At 60.7% G+C, this 21,417-nt stretch overlaps 4 protein-coding genes across 7 annotated transcripts; 2 read left to right on the top strand and 2 right to left on the bottom strand.

Annotated features, from left to right (window-relative positions):
- Nucleotides 1-217: 217 nt before the first annotated feature.
- Nucleotides 218-12,653, top strand: WNK4 (WNK lysine deficient protein kinase 4). 3 transcript variants are annotated; one of them, XM_082071067.1, is made up of 20 exons: nt 218-747; nt 5,855-6,027; nt 6,329-6,549; nt 6,640-6,797; nt 7,448-7,536; nt 7,617-7,836; nt 7,913-8,207; nt 8,342-8,466; nt 8,541-8,608; nt 8,688-8,829; nt 8,903-9,019; nt 9,098-9,253; nt 9,396-9,456; nt 9,587-9,733; nt 9,858-10,429; nt 10,626-10,722; nt 10,821-11,232; nt 11,627-11,829; nt 11,920-12,017; nt 12,120-12,653. In XM_082071067.1, the coding sequence occupies exons 1-20, from the start codon at nt 310-312 to the stop codon at nt 12,120-12,122; spliced, it is 3,795 nt and encodes a 1,264-aa protein (XP_081927193.1). In that variant the 5' UTR covers nt 218-309; the 3' UTR covers nt 12,123-12,653. The 3 variants fall into 3 exon arrangements, with proteins under 3 accessions (XP_081927193.1, XP_081927191.1, XP_081927192.1); XM_082071065.1 differs by having other exon boundaries at nt 12,123-12,653; XM_082071066.1 differs by having other exon boundaries at nt 9,399-9,456; nt 12,123-12,653.
- A 123-nt stretch (nt 12,654-12,776) lies between these two features.
- COA3 (cytochrome c oxidase assembly factor 3) lies at nt 12,777-13,435 on the bottom strand. The gene is made up of 2 exons (XM_082071081.1): nt 13,192-13,435; nt 12,777-13,112 (listed from the first exon to the last, which is right to left on the bottom strand). Exons 1-2 carry the CDS (start codon nt 13,391-13,393, stop codon nt 13,000-13,002), a joined length of 315 nt encoding a protein of 104 aa, XP_081927207.1. The 5' UTR covers nt 13,394-13,435; the 3' UTR covers nt 12,777-12,999.
- A 154-nt stretch (nt 13,436-13,589) lies between these two features.
- On the top strand, nt 13,590-17,278 carry CNTD1 (cyclin N-terminal domain containing 1). 2 transcript variants are annotated; one of them, XM_082071077.1, is made up of 7 exons: nt 13,590-13,905; nt 14,130-14,205; nt 14,434-14,602; nt 14,877-15,039; nt 15,487-15,631; nt 16,011-16,107; nt 16,444-17,278. In XM_082071077.1, the coding sequence occupies exons 1-7, from the start codon at nt 13,734-13,736 to the stop codon at nt 16,603-16,605; spliced, it is 984 nt and encodes a 327-aa protein (XP_081927203.1). In that variant the 5' UTR covers nt 13,590-13,733; the 3' UTR covers nt 16,606-17,278. The 2 variants fall into 2 exon arrangements, with proteins under 2 accessions (XP_081927203.1, XP_081927204.1); XM_082071078.1 differs by having other exon boundaries at nt 14,940-15,039.
- Nucleotides 17,150-21,208, bottom strand: BECN1 (beclin 1). Its single transcript, XM_082071068.1, has 11 exons — nt 21,044-21,208; nt 20,900-20,967; nt 20,403-20,461; nt 19,994-20,084; nt 19,618-19,754; nt 19,171-19,365; nt 18,820-18,966; nt 18,524-18,673; nt 18,377-18,437; nt 17,861-18,003; nt 17,150-17,544 (listed from the first exon to the last, which is right to left on the bottom strand). The coding sequence occupies exons 1-11, from the start codon at nt 21,168-21,170 to the stop codon at nt 17,376-17,378; spliced, it is 1,347 nt and encodes a 448-aa protein (XP_081927194.1). The 5' UTR covers nt 21,171-21,208; the 3' UTR covers nt 17,150-17,375.
- Between the last annotated feature and the right edge of the window lie 209 nt (nt 21,209-21,417).

The following is a 21,417-nucleotide window of genomic DNA, read 5'->3' on the forward strand; positions in this document are numbered from 1 at the left end:
CGGCCGGGGCCGAGCGGGGAGGGCGGCGGGGGCTGCCGGGTGCGGAGCGCTCGCCCCGGGGCACTGCGGCAGTGCCGGGCGCCCGTCGCGCTGCCGGTGCCGGTGCCCGCGGGCGGCGGCGGGGCCGGTGGCGCAGCGGCGGCGGGGGGGCGGTGGCCGCGGCGGGGGCGGGCCCGGGCGGGGCGGGGGCGGTGCCGCCGGGCGGGGCCGGGGCCGGTGCCCCGGGGCCGGGACTCGGCGCTGCGGGGTCTGCGGCGGCACCAGGTGCGAAGCTGCGCGGGAGCGGCCGCCCCGGGCCGGGCTGAGGCGATGCTGGCGGCGGAGCTCACCGGAGCCATGTCCCAGCCCGAGGCGGAGCGGGCGGGAGGCGGCTCCGCGCCGGAACCGGAGCCGGGGCTCCCCGGACGGGCCCCGCACCGCAGCCGCAGCTGGCGGCCCTCGGGGCGCGACTCCCGCCGCTCCTCCTTCCGCTTCAACCGGCGGAGCTCGGCCGAGCTGGAGCTGCTGGGCTACCCGGCGCCAGACGAGGGGCGCGGGGGGACGCCGCCGCCGCCGCCACCGGGCGCCACCGGGCGCCGGGAGCCGGAGGAGACGGAGAGCGAGGAGGTGGAGACGCGGGCGGTCGCCACCTCCCCCGACGGCCGGTTCCTCAAGTTCGACATCGAGATCGGCCGAGGCTCGTTCAAGACCGTCTACAAGGGGCTGGACACGGAGACCACGGTGGAGGTGGCGTGGTGCGAGCTGCAGGTACGGCTGCCCGCGCCTCTGCCCCTGCCTGTGTCCTGCCTGCACGCTGCCTGTGTCCTGCCTGCACGCTGCCTGTGTCCTGCCTGTGCCCATGAACCCTTGTCCCGGGGGAGGGGGCTGCAGAAGGGGCCCCTTCTCCATGCATTTTCCCTGGCATGGGCAGCCGCCCCTGAGCCCCCGTCTGCCCATGTGGGACCCGCGGGGCATCTCCCCTGGGCTGGAGCGTGTCCCAGAGAGCGTGGGGACCTGAGATCCCCCGTTTCTACCAGGCACATCAGCACCTTTCTGCAGCCGGGCTGGGGCTCCGCTCACTGCCCGGTGCTGTGCCCGTCCCCACCGGTGCCTCGCGGGGCTCTTGGCCTGGGCCCAGGTTCTCTGCTTAATGCCGCTGCTCCTGGCCCTCCTGCCCGTCACGTGCTGTTTTCCATTTGCCTTCTCGCTGCCTGCGCTGTGGAGCACACCGGGGTGCCCGTGCCGTTGGTGCCAGTTTCACTCTGGGGCTTTACAGGTGGATCCAGGACCGGCTGCTGGCCCTGAGCACCCCGCTGTGTTTTCAGTGTCCCCCAACTTGCAGCTTTCCCTTTGGAAGGGCAGCGAGGGCAGCGGTGCCCGCTCCGGTGCCGGCCTCTGCACATGCACCCGCACCAGTGCTGGAGCTCCCCGGGCTTTTGTGCGATGGCCCTCGGTGTGCGCCGGGGCGTGTGTCCGCAGCGAGCTCCCATCGCAGCAGGGTGCAGCGCGACCTTGGGGCGCTCTGCCTGCTTGACCTTGGCTGAAGCGGTGCCTGTGGGCACCTGCGTGTGGTTTCTGCGATGCTGCCAAGGGGCTCTCTGCTGGGAGCACCCAGACCTGTGGTTTTCCTGGTCTCTGAGCAGCACATCCTTCTCCTCGCTGCCCTGCAGCCTGGCAGAGCGATGCTGGCAGCGGGATGCTGAGGGCAGTGGTGAAGGTGTTGCCTCTGCAATGCCTTTTCCCACTTGGCCGTGGTCTTGGCCGTGGAGACACCAGGGAGGGCCGTGCCCTGGGGCTCCCTGTTCTCCTCGGAGCCCCTGGGGAGGGGCTTTGGCAAAGTCCAAAGTCTCCAAGAGGCTCCTGACTCTGGGATCGCTGCTGGGGCTGGAAGGTCCAAGTCCTTGTTTACACAGAAAAACGTGCCTTGCGAGTTCATTGTCTTGTTCCTAAAACCTTGGTGCATCTGCAGGCAGCCGCCAGGGCTCAGTCCTTGGGGCGGCTGCAGCCCAGTGGTGCAAGAAGAAGGTGCTGAGCTCGCAGCGGGTGGTTTCTGGAGGGCTGACTGTGGCCTCTGAGTGAGGAAGGTGAAGTCTTGGGCCTCCGCCTGCATTAGCGGGTTGCACAATCGCTTCAGTGGCTGCCGAGAGCCAGCTCAGTGCTCCCTCCCTCCCGTGGCCCTGTCCGAAGGCTCCGTGTGAGTCCCGTGTCCCTTCAGGCAGTGGGGGAAGCACCGGCCTGTGGCTGGCGGGGACAGGCTCTCCTTGGCGAGCCCAAGATCGTCTCCAGATGAGTCAGCCGTGCCCAGCACGTCGCGCCCGGCTGGCGCGTCCCTCCCTGGGGTCTCAGCCCCTCGTCACAGCCGTGCCCCAGCTCCCCGGCACTGGCAGCCGGCACACGGCTCTCACCCTGCCTTCCTGCTCATCCCGTGACCGCGCTGCGGGGTCCCTGTCCCCACCCCCGTTCTGCCAGAGCAGCTCCTGTGTGTCGGCTGGGGTGGGATGCAGCCCCCGGTGCCCGTCCTGCAGCCGGGGGGCAGCTCTGGTGTCCTCTGAGGTGGCTGTTGGGGGACAATACCTTCCCAGGAGGAGGAAGGAGGGTCAGGAAGCAAAAACGCTCCCGTGCCCGCAGTCCTGTGCCCCTGCCCCACGAGCTGGTCAGGCTGGTGGGGGCTGGAGCTGCGGGAGCCACTCGCTTGGCCCCCACGAGCTGGTGGGGGACATGAGCGAAGAGCCCGAGCTCCTGTCCCGTGAGCATCTCGTGGTGCTGAGACTTGGTAGACCTGGCTCCCCGCCACCCGCTGTCACCCTCCCAGATGGAGCTGAGACCCCCCCAAGGGCCTCAGCACCTGCCCCCCATACTTCACCCCCCATCTCCCTTCCCCACCCCATCTCCCTTCCCCACCCCACACTCAGCTCTGTCCCATTGCTCTTTATCCACTGTCTCTTGTCCCAAAATCCACATCCCACGAGAGGCTGAGAGCACAAGCAGCAGACTTTTTAAAGTTGTTTTTTTTTTTTTTTCAGCAATCATGCAAAGAATCAGACACTGTGACACAAATACGGGATTTAGAACCGCAAATAAAAATGGTTGTGGTTCTGCCCTTTTTTAAAAATAGCTTTGTCCTGTGTCTTTCACAGTTCTCCTTTTATTGCCCTTCAGTTCTAAATGAGTCCCTAACCTCAGCCCTGACCTGTTCTGGTCTGAGAGCCTCGTCCAGCTGCTCTGATGGCTCCCGATCCCAAATCCCAGCTTTCCGTGCCGTCCTCCCCCTGCTCTTCCCTCCCAGGCCATTTTTGCCTGTCCCCTGCCTTCCTGTGGGACCCCTCTGGGGACGTCCCATCCCTGTCCCCCCAGTCCTGAACGCGGCGTCTGTCTTTACCTCCCGCCCGCGTCCCGCAGCCCCACCAGGACCTGTTTGTGCTTTCCAGCTTTAGACCCAGGACTATTTCTGTTGATCGGTGTTGCGGGTGGTGGGGACGGAGGAAGCGGGGAGGAAACCAGAGGCCCGGAGCGGGATGGAGCTGTGAATACCTGCCCGTGAGCGCTTTTCCTGTGGGTCCCCTTGGCGAGTGCAGCCTCCCCAGCCCCCTTGCCCAGGTAACCTCGGGCTGTGGAGCACTTTTCTTCCTAAATTCCTGCATCTTCCTCAAATCCTGTTCGTGGCATCGTCCCAAAATCCTGTCCATCGTATGCACAACCATCCTGCCTGCGCTGTGGTTGGGAATCGTGCTCTGCCTGTCCGGGGCATGATTTAGGTTATGGTTGGACTTGATGACCTTAAGTGTCTCTTCCAACTCAAATGATTGTGTGATTCTATGAACTGAGGAGCTATGGGGGGATTTGCTCAACGGGGGGTCCTGTGGGCTTGAGAACGTGTGTCTATGCGCATACACGAGGTCACCGCTCGCCAAGCGATGGGGACAGACCCGTGGCGAGGAGCGGGACACGGGAACCCGCTGCTGCTGTGCTGCAGGCACTTCTGCCAAGGGACTGGGGGCTCGGGGCCACTCCACAGCTGGGCAAGACCTGTCCTTGGCCACCGAGCCTGTCCCTCCCTCCCTCGCTGGCCTCTGTTCCGCTGTTGGCCGTGCAGGGCTCCCCGGCAGCCAGCTCCTGGCGCTGGGACGGGCTGGAGCGCTGCCACCCAGCTCCTCGCCCATCCCCAGCGTCCTCCTCTGCCCTGCGCGAGGTGCCGCTCCGAAAGGACACGGTGTCCCTGCGTGCTGCGCGGGGCTCTGCTGGCAGCCCTGCCTGAGCAGCTCCCGAGGCCGCGCTGGGGCCGGGTCGGGTCCCGCTGCCGGTGCTCGGTGGAACCGGCTGCCGCTTCAGTCATGTTGCACCGGGGAGGTTGAGGTTGGATGTGGGGAACAATTTCTTCCCCAAAGGGCTGTGGGGCATTGGAACAGGCTGCCCAGGGCAGTGCTGGAGTCACCAGCCCTGGAGGGCTGGACAGACGGACATGAGGTTCTCAGGGATGGGTTAGTGCGAGGGTGGGCTAATGGTTGAACTCGATCTTGAGGGGTTTTTTCAACCAAAATGGTTCCGTGATTCGATGGATGGTACCGAGTGAGCCCAGTGGTCCCAGCACATGCTGGAGATGAGCTGGGCTTCCCCAGTCCTTGCTCCGGGCACCCCAGGAGAGGTGGCCTCATGCTGGGCATTCTCAGGGGGTGACACGGTGCGGACTATGCTGGGACAACCCCTCCAAGCAGGGTCCCCTCTTGCCGAGCTGGGAGAGCTGTGACCACCCATAGCTCCCTCCCTGCCCCTGTTCGTGGCCCGTGTTGGCTTCCCCGTGCCCGGGCCAGTTTGCAGGACGAAGTGAGGCCTCCGGGCTCCTCGGTGGGGAGCGGGGGACCGAGGGGTCTGGGCAGGGCAGCCGGTGAGCTGCGCAGGGGCTCCGGTTGCTGTTTTCCTCCCCGGGTATGAAAGGTCCCATTCATCTGCGGCAGCAGGGCTCAGGTTCTCCTCTGCGCCGAGCTGGTCCCTGAGCGTGTGTTAAAAGCAGAGGGGATTATGGAGCAGCTCCAGCCCAGCCGTGGGGCCGGCTGTGATGCAACAAAACTATTACGAAAGCTGCCGGGGGCTGATGGATGGCGGCTGTTGGCCAAGGAGCCCAGCACGGCGGTGGGAGCGGGGGGGTCGCCTGCGGCAGTTTTTGTTCCTTGTCCCCTGGGTGTGGGCTGGATTGGGGGGTCCCAGCTGGGTGTCCCCATGCTCTGCAGTGGCTCTTTGGGGTCCTGGGCTGTGGTGGAGCTGTCGCAGGGGATGCTGCTCCTGCTCCTGCTCCTGCTCCTGCTCGGGGTGGGATCCAGCTCCATCAGGGTCTGGCTGGCTGGCTCCCCCCTTTCTGTGCCATGGGGACATGTCCCTCCAGGATGGGGGGTCCTGGTCCTCCCCGCTGGCCCCGGCTCTGCGCAGTGCCCGTGTCAGCGCTCGGCTTCGGTTTCCACTTTAATTAACTCGAGCAGAAGGAACATGGAAAAACCTGGGCTGGAGCCGCCCCCCCCCGCGCTCCCCAACAAAGGCCCCATTGAAGCGGCCCCGGCACCCGGCCATGGCGCTGCCCAGGGTGTCCCAGCGGGGAGAGGGGCTGTGCTGGGGGGCACAGGGGCTGTGTGGGGCACAGTGTGGGGCACAGTGTAGGGCAGAGCCCCTGTGTGTCCCCTGGGCTGGGTGGGGGTCCCCATATGGTGCTGGAACCTTTGTGCTGCGGGACAGCAGATCTGAGCCGGTTCTGGACCACAGCAGCCCCTGCTGCCTTGTGTGTGGGGAGCAGGGACGAGGACATGAGGGTCTCTTGTAAGCCGGGGCATCCCCCTGTGCTCGCTGGGGACCCCTCGTGCCCCCCTCACCTCCCAAACTCCTCCCGCAGACACGGAAGCTGTCGAAGACGGAGCGGCAGCGGTTCAGTGAGGAGGTGGAGATGCTGAAAGGGCTGCAGCACCCCAACATCGTCCGCTTCTATGACTCCTGGAAGTCGTCTGTCAAAGGCCAGATCTGCATCGTGCTGGTCACAGAGCTCATGACATCCGGCACCTTGAAAACGTGAGCGGGGACCTCCAGGTCGGGGTGCTCAGGGGAGGGGACAAGTCTGCAACCAGAGCTGGTGAGGCCACATCTCGAATTCTGGGGTCAGTTTTGGACCCGTCGCGCCAAGAAAGGCCTTGGGGTGCTGGAGCGAGTTGAGAGAAGGGAACGGAGCTGGTGAGGGGCTGGAGCACAAGTGTGATGGAGCGGCTGAGGGAGCTGGGGGGTTCAGCTGGAGAACAGGAGCTGAGGGGAGACCTTCTGATCTCTGAACTGCCTGAAAGGAGCCTGGAGCCAGGGGGATTGATCTCTCGGGCAGGTACCTGAAGCGGTTCAAGGAGATGAAGCTGAAGGTTCTGCAGCGCTGGAGCCGGCAGATCCTCAAGGGGCTGCACTTCCTGCACACCCGCTCGCCCCCCATCATCCACCGCGACCTCAAGTGCGACAACATCTTCATCACCGGCCCCACCGGCTCCGTCAAGATCGGGGACCTGGGCTTGGCCACGCTCAAGCGAGCCTCCTTCGCCAAGAGTGTCATAGGTGGGGTTCTGTGTGCTCGGGGTGGCTGCTTGGGGGTGGCAGCGGGTGTTTTGTTGCCCTGGGGGTGCTGAACCCCCTGGCTGCCCCCAGGCACCCCCGAGTTCATGGCACCAGAGATGTACGAGGAGAAGTACGACGAGGCGGTGGACGTCTACGCCTTCGGGATGTGCATGCTGGAGATGGCCACCTCCGAGTACCCCTACTCCGAGTGCCAGAACGCCGCCCAGATCTACCGCAAGGTCACCTCGGTGAGCGCCCCCGGGGCTGGGCACGGCGCCGCGGTGCTGGGGTGGTGGATGGGGATGGGGGGACAGAGGGATGGAACCGTGTAGGTCTCGCTGCTCCCTGAAATGTGTCTCTGTGCAGGTTGTGCAATACTAGACGGAGTCTGGGTGGTGAGAGGGTGCTGGGCTTGGCCAGACCCTGTGTCCCTCACCCCGTGTCCCTCACCCCAGCGCCTTAATGGGGTGGAACGGGAGCGGGACGGCTCAGCCACCCGCTGTGTCCCTCACCCTGTGTCCCTCACCCCAGCGCCTTAATGGGGTGGAACGGGAGCGGGACGGCTCAGCCACCCCCTGCCCGGGGCACCATGGCTGGTTCCTGCTGGCTCCTGCCTGCTGGGGTGGAAAAGCAAAGCCCTGGGGGCATCCTGGCCCTGGCTCCTGTGCAGGGACACACGGGGCCCTGTGCTGGGACCCAGGTCCCCACGTGTCCCCCACTGTGATCAGGGGGAGCTGGGGGCCATGGCTGCTTGGGGATTGTCCGTAGGTCCTGCAGCTGCCTGGGGACCATCAGTCAGTCCCGTGGCCCTGCAGAGCTCGGGTTCAGCCCCAGAGCCCCAGGAACCCGGCGCTGTGACGGGGCAGGCACAGGAGACACCGACACTTGTCACCCCCAGGGCCTGAAGCCCAGCAGCTTCTACAAGGTGAAAGTCCCGGAGCTGAAGGAGATCATCGAGGGCTGCATCCGCATGGACAAGAATGAGAGGTGGGGAGAGGAGAGGGGCGCTGGGAGGCAGAGCCAGAGCCCCCCCAATCCCAGCCCCACGCTGAGCTGTGTCCCTGCAGATACACCATCCAGGACCTGCTGGAGCACTCCTTCTTCCAGGAGGACACGGGGGTGCACGTGGAGCTGGCCGAGGAGGACGACGGCGTCAAGTCCGCGCTGAAGCTCTGGCTGCGCATGGATGACACGAAGAAGCTGCACGGCAAGTACAAGGACAACAACGCCATCGAGTTCCTCTTCGAGCTCTACAAGGACGTGGCAGAGGAGGTGGCCCAGGAGATGGTGGGTGCGAGGACAGAGGAACCCTGGGTGCCACAGGGTCCCTGTCCCGCGATGTCACCAGCCCCCTCCCATCCAGGTGGTCCTGGGCTTTGTCTGCGAGGCTGACTACAAGCTGGTGGCCAAGGCGGTGCGGGACCGCGTGGTCGCCATCAAGCGCAAGCGGGAGAAACTGAAGCGCGCCCGGGACACGCGATCGCCCGCAGAGCCGGAGCAAGAGGAGCTCAAGTCCCCGCTGCCACCCGGTGCCCCCGCCCCGGTCACCCCCAGCTCCGGGGACTTCAGCAGCACCTTCCCCCCGGAGCCCGAGGAGCCCGAGGCCGACCAGCACCAGCACTTCGCCTACCGCCACACCAGCTACTCCTCGGCCACCTGTGCGTAGGCGCCGGGTGGGGGGACAGCAGAGTGACACAGGGCGGGGGTCCCACCAGCCGTGCCGTGCGCCCAGCCCCACAGCTGGGGAGGGGGCTCTGGCTCCAGCCGCGCTCACACGGGCGTTTCTCCGCAGCCGACTGCGAGACCGACGGCTACCTGAGCTCCTCCGGCTTCCTGGATGACCCGGCCCATCGCAGCTTCTCTGCGGGGGACTCCACCAGCCCCCCGCCTGCCCGCCCCGTGCGCTGCTTCCCCACGGTGAGCGGGGACCCACGGGGCTGTTGGGGTTCCCAGTGGCCGCAGCACCGGCTCACACCATCCTCTCCCCGCAGAGCATCGCGGTGCAGCTGCCCGGGGAGCATCTCCACCCCGCCAGCGGCTTCTCCTCCCCGGTGGACAGGTGAGGACAGGGGGGACCCGGGCAGGGGACAAACGGGGAGCACGGGGGCTGGGAACGGCTGCGCTGATGCTTCCCGCAGCTACGCCTCGGACGTGGCGTCTGGCATGAGCGACGGCTGCGAGGGGCTGTCGGCCAGCGAGCAGAGCAACAAGCTGCCGCCCAAGCGGGCATCGGGGAAGCTGCTGCGGCGCCGAGCGCGGTCCCGGCTGCGCGTCACCAACGTGAGTGCTGGGGGTGCCGGGGGGCGCCGGGTGGGTGCGTGTCCCTGTGCTAAGCCAGCTCTGTCACCCACAGATCTCCGACAAGAACGACCGGGTGGTGGAGTGCCAGCTGCAGACCTACAACAACAAGATGGTGACCTTCAAGTTCGACCTGGATGGGGACAACCCTGAGGAAATCGCAGCTGTCATGGTGAGCGCGGGGTGAGGGGTGAGAGGGGGGGGTCTTGCCTGGCTGTGTTGGGTGCTGAGCGGCCCCTCCGCCCCCCAGGTCCACAATGAGTTCATCCTCAAGTCGGAGCGGGACGGCTTCATCCAGCGCATCCGGGACATCATCCACCGCGTGGAGACCCTGCTCCGCAAGGACGGGCACGGCGCCACCGACCTGCCCGACAGCCCCGAGGCCGAGCGCGGCCCCGGCAGCCGCGTGAGTGCCCGGTCCTGGTGTCACCCTGCCCGGCGGAGCCACCAGCTCCTGTCCCTGCAGCGGCGGGGCCGGGGTGGGGGGGTTCAGCTCAGCCTGTCCGGGGTTGCTGCCCCAGCACTGGGCTCAGCCACGTCCCCCTCAGCAGGTGGACCTGCAGCTGCAGGAGCTCTCGCGCTCCATCTCCTCCTCATCCTCGCTCAGCGGTACGTCTGTGCCCCTGCGCAGCCCTTCCCGTCCTCCCCAGCCCCGGGCAGGGTGGGTGATGTCCCCGCTGAGCCCAGGGGGTGTCGGGGGGACACACGTCCTGCCTCAGCTGTCACCCCTGTGCCGCAGACCTGGGCTGCACCAGTCCCAGCCTCTCGGTCCCGTCCCCCGTCCTGCCAACGCTGAGCAGCTCCCCACTGGAGAACGATCCCGCCAGCCCCACGGAGCCCCCGGCAGCCCCCGAGCTGCAGCCGCCGCTGCCCGGCCCTCCCGCAGGTACCAGCCCCGGCGCCTCCATCACCCCGCGGTCACCACCGCGCCACGGCCAGTCCCTCGCTGCCATGGGGGTGTGGGGGCTCACAGAGGTCAGGGGACACTCCTGACCCTCCTCTCTCCGCAGGCTCCCTGCAGACCTGGCCCCTCGTCTCGACGGCTCCCTCCTGGCTGCCGGTGTCGCCGGGGTTCCCGCAGACCCCCCCAGGCACCCCGGGGGAGCCTGTTCCACCCGCCCTGCCGCTGTCCCCGCTGCCGTTCCCCACCTCCCCTGTCCCCAGCAGCCCCCTGAGCCCCCCCGCTGTGACCAGCACGCCCTGGTCCCCCGCCGCTCCCCTCCTGTCCCTGGCCAACGTCTTCTCGCTGGCAGTGATGAGCGTGGCCCACACGCTGCTGCCCGCCGTCTCCTCCATCGCCAGCTCGGGGGGGCATCTCTACTCCCCGCTGCTGCCGCGGCCACAGAGCCTCGTCCTGGGTCCCCCCCGCTTCGCCTACCCCGACCCTGCCAGCATGGCCAAGCCCCCCCCAGCCCACGGTGGGACCCTGGGGTCGGTGGGTGCTGGCGTCCCCACTGCTGGGGGGCCTGTGCCGTTCCCTCCCCTGGCACCAGCCCCGCCGAGCCCCATGGGGAGCGAGGACGTGGGGAGCCCCCTGCCACCGCTGAGCGTGTCCGCGCCCGGGAGCCCCGAGAGCGGCGCGGTGAGTATGGGGGGTGCCACTCAAGGTGGGGGTCAGTGCTGGGGGGCCGGGTTGTCACTGCCCTGGGTGGGGACAGGGAGCCCTGTGGTGCAGGGAGCCCCTGGGACGTTGGGAGGGCTGAGCGAGTGGTGGGTTCCAGGGCATGGGGGAACCATCGGGGGGCCTGGGGGTGGCTGATGGTGCTTGGTGCCCGCAGGTGCCACCTGGCTCCCCCCAGCCCGGCCACCCCCTCATCATCTCAGAGTCGCCAGCCTCCGCTGAGCCCAAGCCGCAGCTCTCACCCATCAGCGAAGGTGAGGTGGGGACAAGCCGAGGCTGCGGTTGTGTCACCGCGATGTCCTCGCCAGCCCGCACGCCCCGAACCCCACCCTGCCCCTCCTGTCCCTGGCAGAGGCCAAGCCCCAGATCCTGGGCCGGTTCCGGGTGACACCAACCAAAGACCCGGTGGTGACGTCCCCGGTGCCGGGCAGCAGCGGTGGCAGCAGTGACGGTGAGCGGCGCGGCGTGGGGCCGGCAGCCAGCGCGTCCCCCCCGCCCACGGCCCCGGATACAGGGGACACCTCGAGCAGCGACTCGGACTCGGCGCTGGAGACGGCGGCACAGGACCCCGAGGCCGAGGAGGCGACGGTGGCACTGGTGGAGAGTGACCGGGATGTCCCCGTGGAGGACGAGGGTGCGGAGACCACGCCGCAGGCCGTGCTGAGCCAGGTCTGGCTCTCCCGCAACTTGTCCTACCCGAGCAGCGACGACAGCGAGAGCGAGGATGAGGAGATCTGGGAGGAGCTGCAGAACCTGCGCCAGAAGTGAGCGGCCCCACGGAAAGAGCGGGGGAGCAGCTGGGGGGCAGCACAGGGAATCCAAGAGGGGACAGTTCTCCCCACTTGCCCCAAATCAGGGATGATTTCCCCTCCCCGGAGCCCCTGGCTTGTCCGGGAGGACAATGTCACCTCCCTGGACACCGTGGTTTGGCTGGGAGGACAATGTCCCCTCCCCAGCGACCCTCGTTTGGGTGGGAAGACAATGTCTCCCTCCCTGGACTCCCTGGTTTGGCCAAGAGCACCACATTCCCCTCTCCAGAGCCCCTGGCTTGGCCGGGAGGACAATGTCCCCACCCTGAAGCCCGTGTCTCAGCTGGGAGGACAATGTCCCCTCCCCATGGGCCCTGTCTCACCTGTCACCCCCCCGTGTCCCCCGCAGGCACCTGGCCGAGGTGCAGGTGCTGCAGAGCGCGCAGAAGAAGGAGATCGAGGAGCTGTACCTGCGGCTGGGCAAGCAGCCGCCGCTGGCCATCGTGTCCCCGGCCGCCATGCTGTCCAGCCGCCAGCGCCGCCTCTCCAAGGGCAGCTTCAACCCCTCCCGCCGCAACAGCCTCCAGCGCCTGGAGCTGGCGCAGCCCCCAGGTGACACCCCAACTGTCCCCCATGCCCTCCCCGGGGTCGGGAGGGGGGTCACAGCGCCGTGTCCCCGCTCAGGGCCGGTTTGTCTCGCAGGCATCATGCGGCGGAACTCGCTGAGCGGCAGCAGCACCGGCTCGCAGGAGCAGCGCCCGAGCAAGGGGGTGACGTTCGCCGATGATGTCGCACGGATGGTAAGTGTGGGGGGACAGGGAGAGGAGGGGACACCGATCCCGCTGCTGGCGGCCCCGCGGTGCTCCCAGTGCTCCCCAACTCACTGCTGCTTCTCTCCCCAGTAGCCAACTGGCCGGGAGTGACTCTGAACTACCTCAACCAAGTGCCTGCGGTGCGGGGTGAGCGGGAGCCCCAGTGCCGGCCCCCCCTCCACCCCACACCCCTCGGCCACCGTCCTTTATGGCTTTAATCCCAGCTGAACCGGGCCCTGCCCTGAGAAGCACCAGCCCCCATTGCATCCCAATCACCCTCCAGCCACCCTCCTGCCATCGCCAGCCCTGCCCAGGAGAACATGTGGGGGCCCTGGGGCCCCCCCGCTCGCTGCCACCCTCATCTCACTCCAAAGAATCTCCCCTCTGCCCCGTAACGTGACAGGAACGGCAGCAGGGGCACTTTGTTATGAACTGGTGTCTGGAAAGTGTTTTCATAAATATGAATTAAATACCAACGGGGTCTGTGAGTGTTTGTCCAGCGGGACTTTGAATCGTTTTGGTTGGAAAAGACCCTCAAGATCATCAGGTCCAACCATTAACCCAACACTCGCACTGAACTGCGTCCCCAAGGCTTGTGGACGCTGTCAGTGCCGTCGGCTCGCGATGGGAGCAAACCAAGGTGACAAACAGCACCACCGAGAGCTGCCCCATCCCCGCACAGCGAGTCGGGGCGGGGGGAGATCCAGCGCTGGGCCCCCGGCTGCGTTACCAACAGGCGCTGACGGCTCCGGACAGGGGGTTTATTGTGGGAAGTGATGGGCACCCGGGCCCCAGGAGCGAGTCCTCGCTGCTCTCCCGCAGAAACGCGGCTCCTCCGGGGGCCCCGCCCGCAGGGGACGCCGCACCGAGCCTGCGCGGCCCCGACCCCGCGGGGGCGGCCGCCCCGCGCCCGGGCCGCTCCCCTGGGCCCCGGCCCCGCCACTCGCTCCCGGCTCCGGCCCCTCCGGCCTCAACTCGCCGCGCCTTCCGCCCGCGCCCGGGCCCGCGCCCGCGCCGCCTCCGCCTCCTGCTCCAGCTCGTCCAGGAACCGCTCCTGCGACACCGAGTAGAAGGTGTAGCCGTCTGCGGGAGCCGTTAAGGAAAAGAGCGGGCGCGGCCCCGCCACCCCCCGGCCCGTCCCGGCCCCGCTCCCCGAGGATACAGATGCCCGCGGCCACGGCGCCGATGCCGAGCGCCAGCAGCGCGTTGCGGCCGCGGAGGCGGCGCTGCAGGGCCCGCTGGCGCTGCGCGCGCTCCGCCTGCGCCATGAGCAGCCGCTGCCCGGCGCTCAGCCCCGGCTCCCGCGCGGGGTCGATGCGCCGCGCGAACGCCGCCTCCCCGCCCGGCTCCCGCGGCGCCGCCATCTTCCCTGCCCCGCCGCTTCCGCGCCGAGCGCTGACGTCACATCCGGCGGACAACCGAGAGGGCGACGCAGGAGAGCGGGGCGTCGAGTGATTGGCTGCAGCCCGGCGCGTGGCCGCGGAAGGGGCGCGCTCTGATTGGCGGAGCGCGGTCCCGTGACCGGGAAGGCGCTGAGGCGGGGCCGCACCCGGGAGCGGCCTCAGTGCTGAGGGGCCGCGGTCTGCGGTTCCTCCACGGGCTCTGGTTCCTCTGAGGCCTCCCGGGGCCTTTCCCAGCGGCGGGGACAAAACTCTGTGGAGCTTAGTGGACTAATTATCGTCCTTAAGGCCTCCGAGCTGCCCCATGGGGTCCCCGGTGCGGGCGGGGGCCCGGTGCAGGGACTCAGGCCCCATTTTTGGTGAGGTGGCTCCTGAGATCATTGAGGATACGCTGATCCATTTGGCCACAGAAAATGAGCAGTACCTGAGCGAGCTGTCTGATCAGGCCGGGTGCTTCAAAGAGGCACAGATAGTGGGTGAGACTTTATCAGCTACAGCTGACTCCTGGGGTAATTAACAGCTGTGTAATTAATTCCTGGGATGATTAACAGCTGCATAATTACCTCCTGAGATGGTTAATAGCTGTGTAATTAACTCCTGGGACAGTCAACAGCTGCATAATTATCTCCTGTGTTGTTAACAGCTGCGTAATAGCTCCAGGTGACTGGAGTGCATGACTGTTGCACTTTTTTTTCTTCAGAATTTATATTCCTTTTGTCTGAAAAATGGCACTTGGACCAATCAGTGAGGTACCAAGCGGTGGAGTTGCTTGAAAGGTAATAAATATCCTGACGTTCAGTGCATTTCTTGTTTCTCTCCACTATATGCATTCTATACCACTCATTCAAGCAATGTATAATATATTTTTGTGTGTTTAGAGCTTTGCCTCTACTCATTTAATGCAAATTAACAGTTATCTGTATATTCCAGGTACACGCAGAATCACTTTTCTTCCTTTTCATAGCAGAAAAGAACCGTTTTCTGAGCCACTGTGGGTTTTGCAGGTTTATGATGAAGCAAATAGAACGAATCTCCTCTGGAGAGAAGGTTAAAAGTCATGACCAAGGACATGGCAGCAGCTGCCGCTCTCTGCAGGAGCAGATCCACGACACCTTTGTCCTGCGGCTCGTGTCGTGCGTTCAGCTCGCCAGCAAACTTTCCTTACACTACAATGTAAGCCAGCGAAACCTTCTCTTATAAGGTTTTTTAGCAATGTGATAAGTTACATAGAACGTTAATCTCTGTTAAAAACTAGATTTCCTCTTTGAAAGACACTAATGATAGTGAAACACAAAGTATATTGAAATGGAGACCTAAACTTTTTCCATTTAGGGCAGATTATCACTCATCAAGTAACGATTTCTCAGGAAATGTTCCCAGTACTGGGGGAAAAAAGTAAAGGTCTCATTGCATAGAAGATAATTTGTCATTTTTTTTCCCTCTTAAGGCAGTAAACAGTGACACAGCTTTGAAATTTCTGCAATCCCTAAAATACTCGTACACTAAGCAGGAACTGCTGGAGTCGGAGCTTGCGGTTTTGAAAACTCTGCGCTTCCAGATCAACGTGTCGACCCCTTTGGCTTACGTGGAATTGCTCCTGGAGGTTTTAGGTAAGAATTAATAGAAGAGAATGGAAAAGGATTATTTTTTTAAGGCATGAGAGCTATTACTGATCAGAACCAAAATGTATTACAGATTTTTGTATCCTGTGAAGGCAAATGAAACTTCTGGTTGTCCGGGGTGTTATTTTTTGGATGAGAACTTTGTCCTTAATAGAATCTGATGTGTGTTGGTGGGCAGCCAGCCGCGACTCATTCAGTAAAAGATTAAAGAGTTTAAAACCTCCAAACTGCGGTGTAAAGCCACACTTTCTACAATGAATCAACCGTTTTCTTTGCCCAGAGACAACCTGAATTTCAGAATGAGTTAAATTATTCCGAGACAGAGAAACAAAGGGCAGTTGTGACCAGAAATCTTCATCCCTCTCTTAAAATATCTTAATGCTTCTTTTTAATTCGGTTTAATGACTTGAAGCACGAATCTGATCTCTGTGCCAGGACACAACGGCTGTTTGCTGCCTGCACAACCTTTGCATTTCATGTGTATCCAGCTGCTGGACTTCTCCTACCTCATGAGAGACACCATCTACGACACGCTCTTGAAGGTCGCCATCGAAAATCCAACACCAAACAAGCTGCAGGTGTAAGTGGTTTACGTCACTATTGCTTAAAATAACTATTTGAAATTAAAACCCTGAAAAAAACTGTGAAATAGCTGCATAATTCCAATTATGCCTTTTTTTTTTTTTTTTTTTAGGTTTTAACATATTCTAATTTGGGGGGTTTTTAGTGTTATTTATTATTCACCGGTTCAAAGCAACGTACTTTACATGAGCTTTACGGGCAAGTTAGGAAAGTGTTTAACCATAAAAATCCAGCTCTACCACTATCAGTTAATCGTACGTTATTTGGACTGAATGAGCCAGCATGTCCATAGGCCGTGCAGTGATTCCAGAAACAGGTGGTTTTGAAGCGTAAAAGTAGCATCGTTTTACACCAGAAAGATGCTTTTACTTCTGCAGATCCAAGTTTTTGACAGTAAAGGAAGATTCCATGCTCTTGGCTGTTGGAATCATCAGCACGAGTGTGTTCGTACTCCACCCTGGGCACTGGAAGCAGGTAGAGGGGCCTGGGGGGTTCAGCGAGGAAACGGCCTCAAGTTGCACCAGGGGGGTTGAGGTTGGATCTGGGGAACAATTTCTTCCCCAAAGGGCTGTGGGGCATTGGAACAGGCTGCCCAGGGCAGTGCTGGAGCCACCATCCCTGCAGGGGTTTAAAATACACATAGATGAGGTTCTCAGGGAAACTATTTAGTGCCAGGATGGGGAACAGTTGGTCTCTGATCTTAAAGGTCTTTTCCAACCAAAACGATTCTGATTACTCCCATTAGACTTGGGTTTAGAAGCCCATCTGTAAATTAAGCGCTGTAAAGAAGTATCTTCATTTATTTTTAAGGTTGTGGAGCATTTAAACTCTATCACTGGCATAACTTCACAAAGTATCTTAGAATTTTCTTACGCGGTGCTGACGCACATCCTGGGCGGCACCACTCCGAGGCAGCGCCACGGGATCCGCGGGACAAGAGCTCCAGAGAAGAGAATTTTGCGTCTTAAATAGAATATCTTCAACGGCCAGGCTTGTGTGGCAGCAGCAAACTGTTACGCTGCTGCTAATGGTCCCTTTTCCCTGATTCTGCACAACTTGGGTTCACTTTTGGTTTCGAACACCAGGCATTCTGTGATATTTCACATTAGGTGTTAATTAGAAAAGCTCGTCCTTTCGGGATGCTAAATGAAAGCAATTTTTGTGTAGAATAGTGTTTTTATTATTTACTCTGTGCAGCTCAGTGCAAGAACAGGCTGCAGGAAGCATTACAGAGAGTTAACATCATTGTAGCGAACAGCATGTTAAACAGTGTCAAACCTCCTTAAGTTTGGGGCACAAAGAAGTGCTGATGTGACTTAGAAAAGATTTTATTTCAAACCATCTTTAATGACCAAGCAGAACTCCCGTGAGTTGTTCCACATTATTCCCCGCGTTTGTCACGTTTTGCTTTTCTAACCTGTGTTTTAAGGTGGAACAGAACCAAAGTACTGGTGGTTTAGGTTCAACAGCAGTTTATACGCATCTATAAACCCAAAAAATACCAGTTTAGCATCTATTCAATAGCTGATATTCTTTTATTATTCTGTTCAGCTCAATGATATAACTTTACATATTGCTTTTCTATACACTACTTGTAATAACGGTATTTGAAATAAAGTGTCTTGTGGATTTTTGGTATTGTAAACATTTTGTACTGGTTAATATTAAAAGACATCTTGATTTTTACTTTCTCCAACAAAATGCAGACGCTCTACAGCTGCCAGGACGAGTTCTTGACATGGTTACTTGTTATAGAATTGGGACGAGACCCAGGCAAGGCCCCACTTCAGGTTCGTTAACATGAATTTTAGTGCTTTTGTCCATTGCTCCTCGGAGTTAAATTGCGTTTTAATAGAGTAAGAGCCACCGCTGCCACCTGTGTCTTCAATCTTCCCCTTCTCCACGTCCATCCTGGAGCACACACACAGTTTTATTAGCGCGTTATCACTGCAAGCATTTAATTTCAAGACAACATCAAATACTAAAATTTAAATCTGATGTTCATATTATTATACGTAAGAATACTTTGTTTTTACAGGAAATCCAGCAAGCCTCAGGTCTGCCCTGAGGATCTAGCTTTACATTTTAATTAAATTAAGAGCAAATCCTGCACATTTTAAAGAACACCAGATGATTCCAAAGGGACAGGGCTGGTCCAGAGGTCGGTTAGTGCTGCACAGGACAGCGCACGAGGTGTTAATCTGACACGTTCTACAGCAACACTCACCTGTAAGGCAAACAAAACCGAGTTTCGCCTTTTTCCACCTCCTCTTTAAACTGCTGCACGCAGTCCAGGAAAGCCACCATCGCGTGGTCGAACTTATTGTCCCAGAAAAACCTCAGGCCTCCGGAACAGTACAAGGGCAGCTCCTGGAAGAGATTTGTTTCCATTTTAGATCCGCTCAGCGCAGCTCCGTAGTCTCTTGTAAGGCTTACATTTGTCGTAGGATGCTTAGGAATGGTTTGTGGTAAGTGCGGGCTGGCGTTCCCAATCACCCCAGGTGACGTTCTCTTCCTCGCGCCAGCTGCAGCGCATAGTTCAATCCTATCAGTTTTTAATGCTACTGGGTGGCAGAACGAGTGGGTTTATATAGATACAAAGTGAGATATTGCATTGGAGAAGTCGGGGCAGCCGCTCCTCCTGTACCGTACGCTCATAAAGAGCTCAGTTTGTTTTCTGCGTCTCCCAGAGCTCTGTGGCATTCAGGGTCAGCGTCCTCGATTTGTTCAGGATCTCTCTTACCTTTGATTTGTCTGTGAGAGACTCTAAATACGAGTGGTTGCCATACGGCACCAGGCGGTATCTGAAAGGAGAGAGGATTCACCGGCAGGTGAGTCAAACTGTCTTTATCTGCGTCAGAAGTAAAACGTGTTGTTATATCGCACGTACCTTTGAAACTTGAGGCCCATTTTGTTGGCGAGCGCGTGGAGCAGCAGCACCGTCTGTCCCCAGGCGGCGTTGATCTCGTTCCACTCCACGGGAACGCTGGGGAGGCGGCCAAGCCTGAAGTTATTTATTGTGCCAAACTGGCCGCTGTGCCTGCGAGAAGAGGAATTATGAATAAGCGCAGTGGGGCGGGAGTGAGTTCAGAGAAGGGCAGGGGAGGCTCAGGTTGGATTTTGGGAACAATTTCTTCCCCAAAGGGCTGTGGGGCATTGGAACAGGCTGCCCAGCATCCACGTTACCAGATGTGAAAGGTCGCATTGAACACGTTGGTTTTCTTTAATTTATCCAGTTGCATCTGGGCGTAGCGCATTTGGTTGTCCACGCTTTTCAGCTCATCGTCCAGCTCCAGTTGCTGCCTCTTGAATTCACAGTATTCCTTCTGATACCTTTTAATAGAAGCAAGACAAGAAACTCAGCACAGGCTCTTACCGAACAGTGGTTGCTCACACAATATACCAGTTGTTGTTTGTTAATTTTGCAAAGAACAAGCCACTTGCATTTGTGCATTATTTACAGGTTTCTCCGTGTTATAATCTCATTTATCTGTTACCTCAATTCCCTGCCCTACGCTGCAGTTGTTGTTCACTCACTGAGCTTCTTCCTGCTCCAGCCGCTCGGCCTCTGCCCTGACTCTCTCGAAATCTTCAGCCACCGTCTTGCGGTTTTTCTCAACGTCCTCCAGCTCCTGGATCAGCTGCTCTTCCTCCAGTGCGAGTTCTTTTAGTTCTGCCTGCAGTTTCTCCTTGTCATCCTCGTTCATTTGTTCCAGGATCTCCAGGCATCTCCTAAAGGAGAGTGACACGGTCAACCAAAACTGTCACCAACACTCCCAGCTCCTCTTCCACCAGGCACCTTCCAGCCGCTCTCCTGCAGCATTCACAGGGTTGTTGTGACCCACATGCAGGACCCAGCACTTGGCTTTATTGAACCTCAGACAATTAGGCTCGGCTGTGGCAAGACTTAGGCCTGGCTCTGATTGTTTTTCCTGGGTTTCAAACTAACGCGGCGCGGTCTCCGCTGGCGCCCGGCTCACTCACCGGTAGTTCTGACACTCGTTCTCGGTGATGTTGAGCTGCGTGTCCAGCTGGTCCAGCAGCGTGTCTGTGCACTCCTCGCACAGAGGGTGATCGACGTCCGTCTGTCCTGACATGATGTCAAACAGGTCACCGGTCACCTGCGGGGAGAGCTCACCCTCAGCTGGAGCAGAACCAGGCAGCTGTTTTCAACAGTCATACTTCAATCGGTGAAGTATTTTTCACAGGTTAAGTTTTGATTTAAAATAAACCAGCTTTACTGAACTACTCAGCGACAAAAATACCAGCAGGTACTTTACAATTTAATTTTGCAGAACATTGAGAAAAACTGATGCTCTGCTCAAAAGCATCCGAGTTTACCAGCTCACGGAACACTCGCCTTGAGCCTCCGGCTGAGGTTTTCCATCGTGCCGCCATCCGACGCCTCCCCGATCAGCGTGAAGCTGTTGGCGCTTTCCGTCGACATCATCCTTGGAAGGAATTTAGTCAAGAGTTGAGTGATGAGGGTCTGGAGGAGCCAGCTCTAGCGCTAAACTTAAACCTGAGACTAGTTCCAGAGTCGGAGCGGAAGAACAGGCACAGGAGGCCGGGTCAGGAGGGCTCTATCGTGACAGCGCTTTGCGTTAATTTGGAGCTAATGAGCAGTGACATAACACCGGGGGGTTTGCTGCTGAGGAGCCCTCGGGGTCACAGGGAACAGGCTGCGCGGTGACACCCCCGGGGCCGTACGGGACCCGCCTGTGACCAGGACCAGCCCGGCGGGAGCGCGGCAGCACCGGTGACCGTACCTGGCTGGGGGGATGAACCTCCGGGAGACGCCATCCTGTCGGTTCTCTGTGAAGGCTTCCTGTGGGGTGAGACGAAAACCGTCACCGGGAGGGGGACAAGAGCCACTAGGAGAGGAGGGACACGGCCACCAGGAGGGGGGAAAATGGTCACTGGGAGGGGAGGGAAAATGGTCACCTGGTGGGGGGGACATGGGCAGCGGGAGAGAGGAAAAACGGGCACTGGGAGGGGAGGAAAAACACAAACCAGGAGGGGAGGAGAAACACAAACCAGGAGGGGAGGAGAAACACAAACCAGGAGGGGAGGAGAAACACAAACCAGGAGGGGAGGGAAAAACAGAAACCAGGAGGGGAGGGAAAAACAGAAACCAGGAGGGAGGGAAAAAGGCCACCGGGAGCGGGGGGACACGGTCACCGGGAGGGAAAATGGTCGCGGGAGAAGGAGCCGCGGTCACCGGAGAGAGGAGCACCGTTACCGACGGGGCTCCGCCTGCCCGTACCTCCGTGAGGCCGCTCTCCTCTTCGTGCGCGTCCCCGGGCCGGGCCGGCGCCGCCGCCAGCAGCGGGGCTGCGGGAGAGCAGGCGTCAGCGCGGCCCGGGCCCCCCGGCTCCCCGCCCGGCTCCCCCCCGCGCCCCGCCGGTACCGGTGAGCTCCTGGATGGTGAGGCGGTCGAGGATCTTGAAGGAGGTGTCGAGCTTGAGCGGCTGGCTGCAGCGCTGGCACACGAAGCTGACCTGCGTGGTGCAGGCGGGCGGGCGCGTCCCCTCCATCGCTCAGCGCCGCGCCCGCCCCGCCATGCCCGCGCGCCGGAAATGACGCACCCCCCGGGGAGTGCGGGGTGGGGGGGAACAGTCCTAGCAGGGCGATAGGGCAGCGCCCGCCATTCCCCCCGCGGGTGGTTGCGAAGAGAAGTTGCCAAATTAACGTAACCGATTAACATAATAAATGCTTTCTGATCACTTGCAAAACGAAGGATATTTTCCAAGTTTTAGACGAGGGGGTATTTTTCGCGTTTTC

Source organism: Streptopelia decaocto, assembly GCF_964273445.1.
Source record: "Streptopelia decaocto genome assembly, chromosome: 22".
Taxonomy (NCBI): domain Eukaryota; kingdom Metazoa; phylum Chordata; class Aves; order Columbiformes; family Columbidae; genus Streptopelia; species Streptopelia decaocto.

Bases quoted from the DNA above. Each gene is read 5' to 3' on its own strand.
- WNK4 (XM_082071065.1), top strand. From the start codon at position 310: ATGCTGGCGGCGGAGCTCACCGGAGCCATGTCCCAGCCCGAGGCGGAG. The intron at 8,467-8,540 runs GTGAGCGGGGAC...CTCTCCCCGCAG, and splicing joins CCGTGCGCTGCTTCCCCACG to AGCATCGCGGTGCAGCTGCC. The intron at 10,430-10,625 runs GTGAGTATGGGG...TGGTGCCCGCAG, and splicing joins GGAGCCCCGAGAGCGGCGCG to GTGCCACCTGGCTCCCCCCA.
- COA3 (XM_082071081.1), bottom strand. From the start codon at position 13,393: ATGGCGGCGCCGCGGGAGCCGGGCGGGGAGGCGGCGTTCGCGCGGCGC. The intron at 13,113-13,191 runs GTATCCTCGGGG...CGGCTCCCGCAG, and splicing joins CGCCGTGGCCGCGGGCATCT to ACGGCTACACCTTCTACTCG.
- CNTD1 (XM_082071077.1), top strand. From the start codon at position 13,734: ATGGGGTCCCCGGTGCGGGCGGGGGCCCGGTGCAGGGACTCAGGCCCC. The intron at 15,632-16,010 runs GTAAGTGGTTTA...TTACTTCTGCAG, and splicing joins ACACCAAACAAGCTGCAGGT to ATCCAAGTTTTTGACAGTAA. The intron at 16,108-16,443 runs GTAGAGGGGCCT...TTTATTTTTAAG, and splicing joins ACCCTGGGCACTGGAAGCAG to GTTGTGGAGCATTTAAACTC.
- BECN1 (XM_082071068.1), bottom strand. From the start codon at position 21,170: ATGGAGGGGACGCGCCCGCCCGCCTGCACCACGCAGGTCAGCTTCGTG. The intron at 20,968-21,043 runs GTACCGGCGGGG...GCTCTCCCGCAG, and splicing joins CACCATCCAGGAGCTCACCG to CCCCGCTGCTGGCGGCGGCG. The intron at 20,462-20,899 runs GTACGGGCAGGC...CTCACCCCACAG, and splicing joins AGGAGAGCGGCCTCACGGAG to GAAGCCTTCACAGAGAACCG.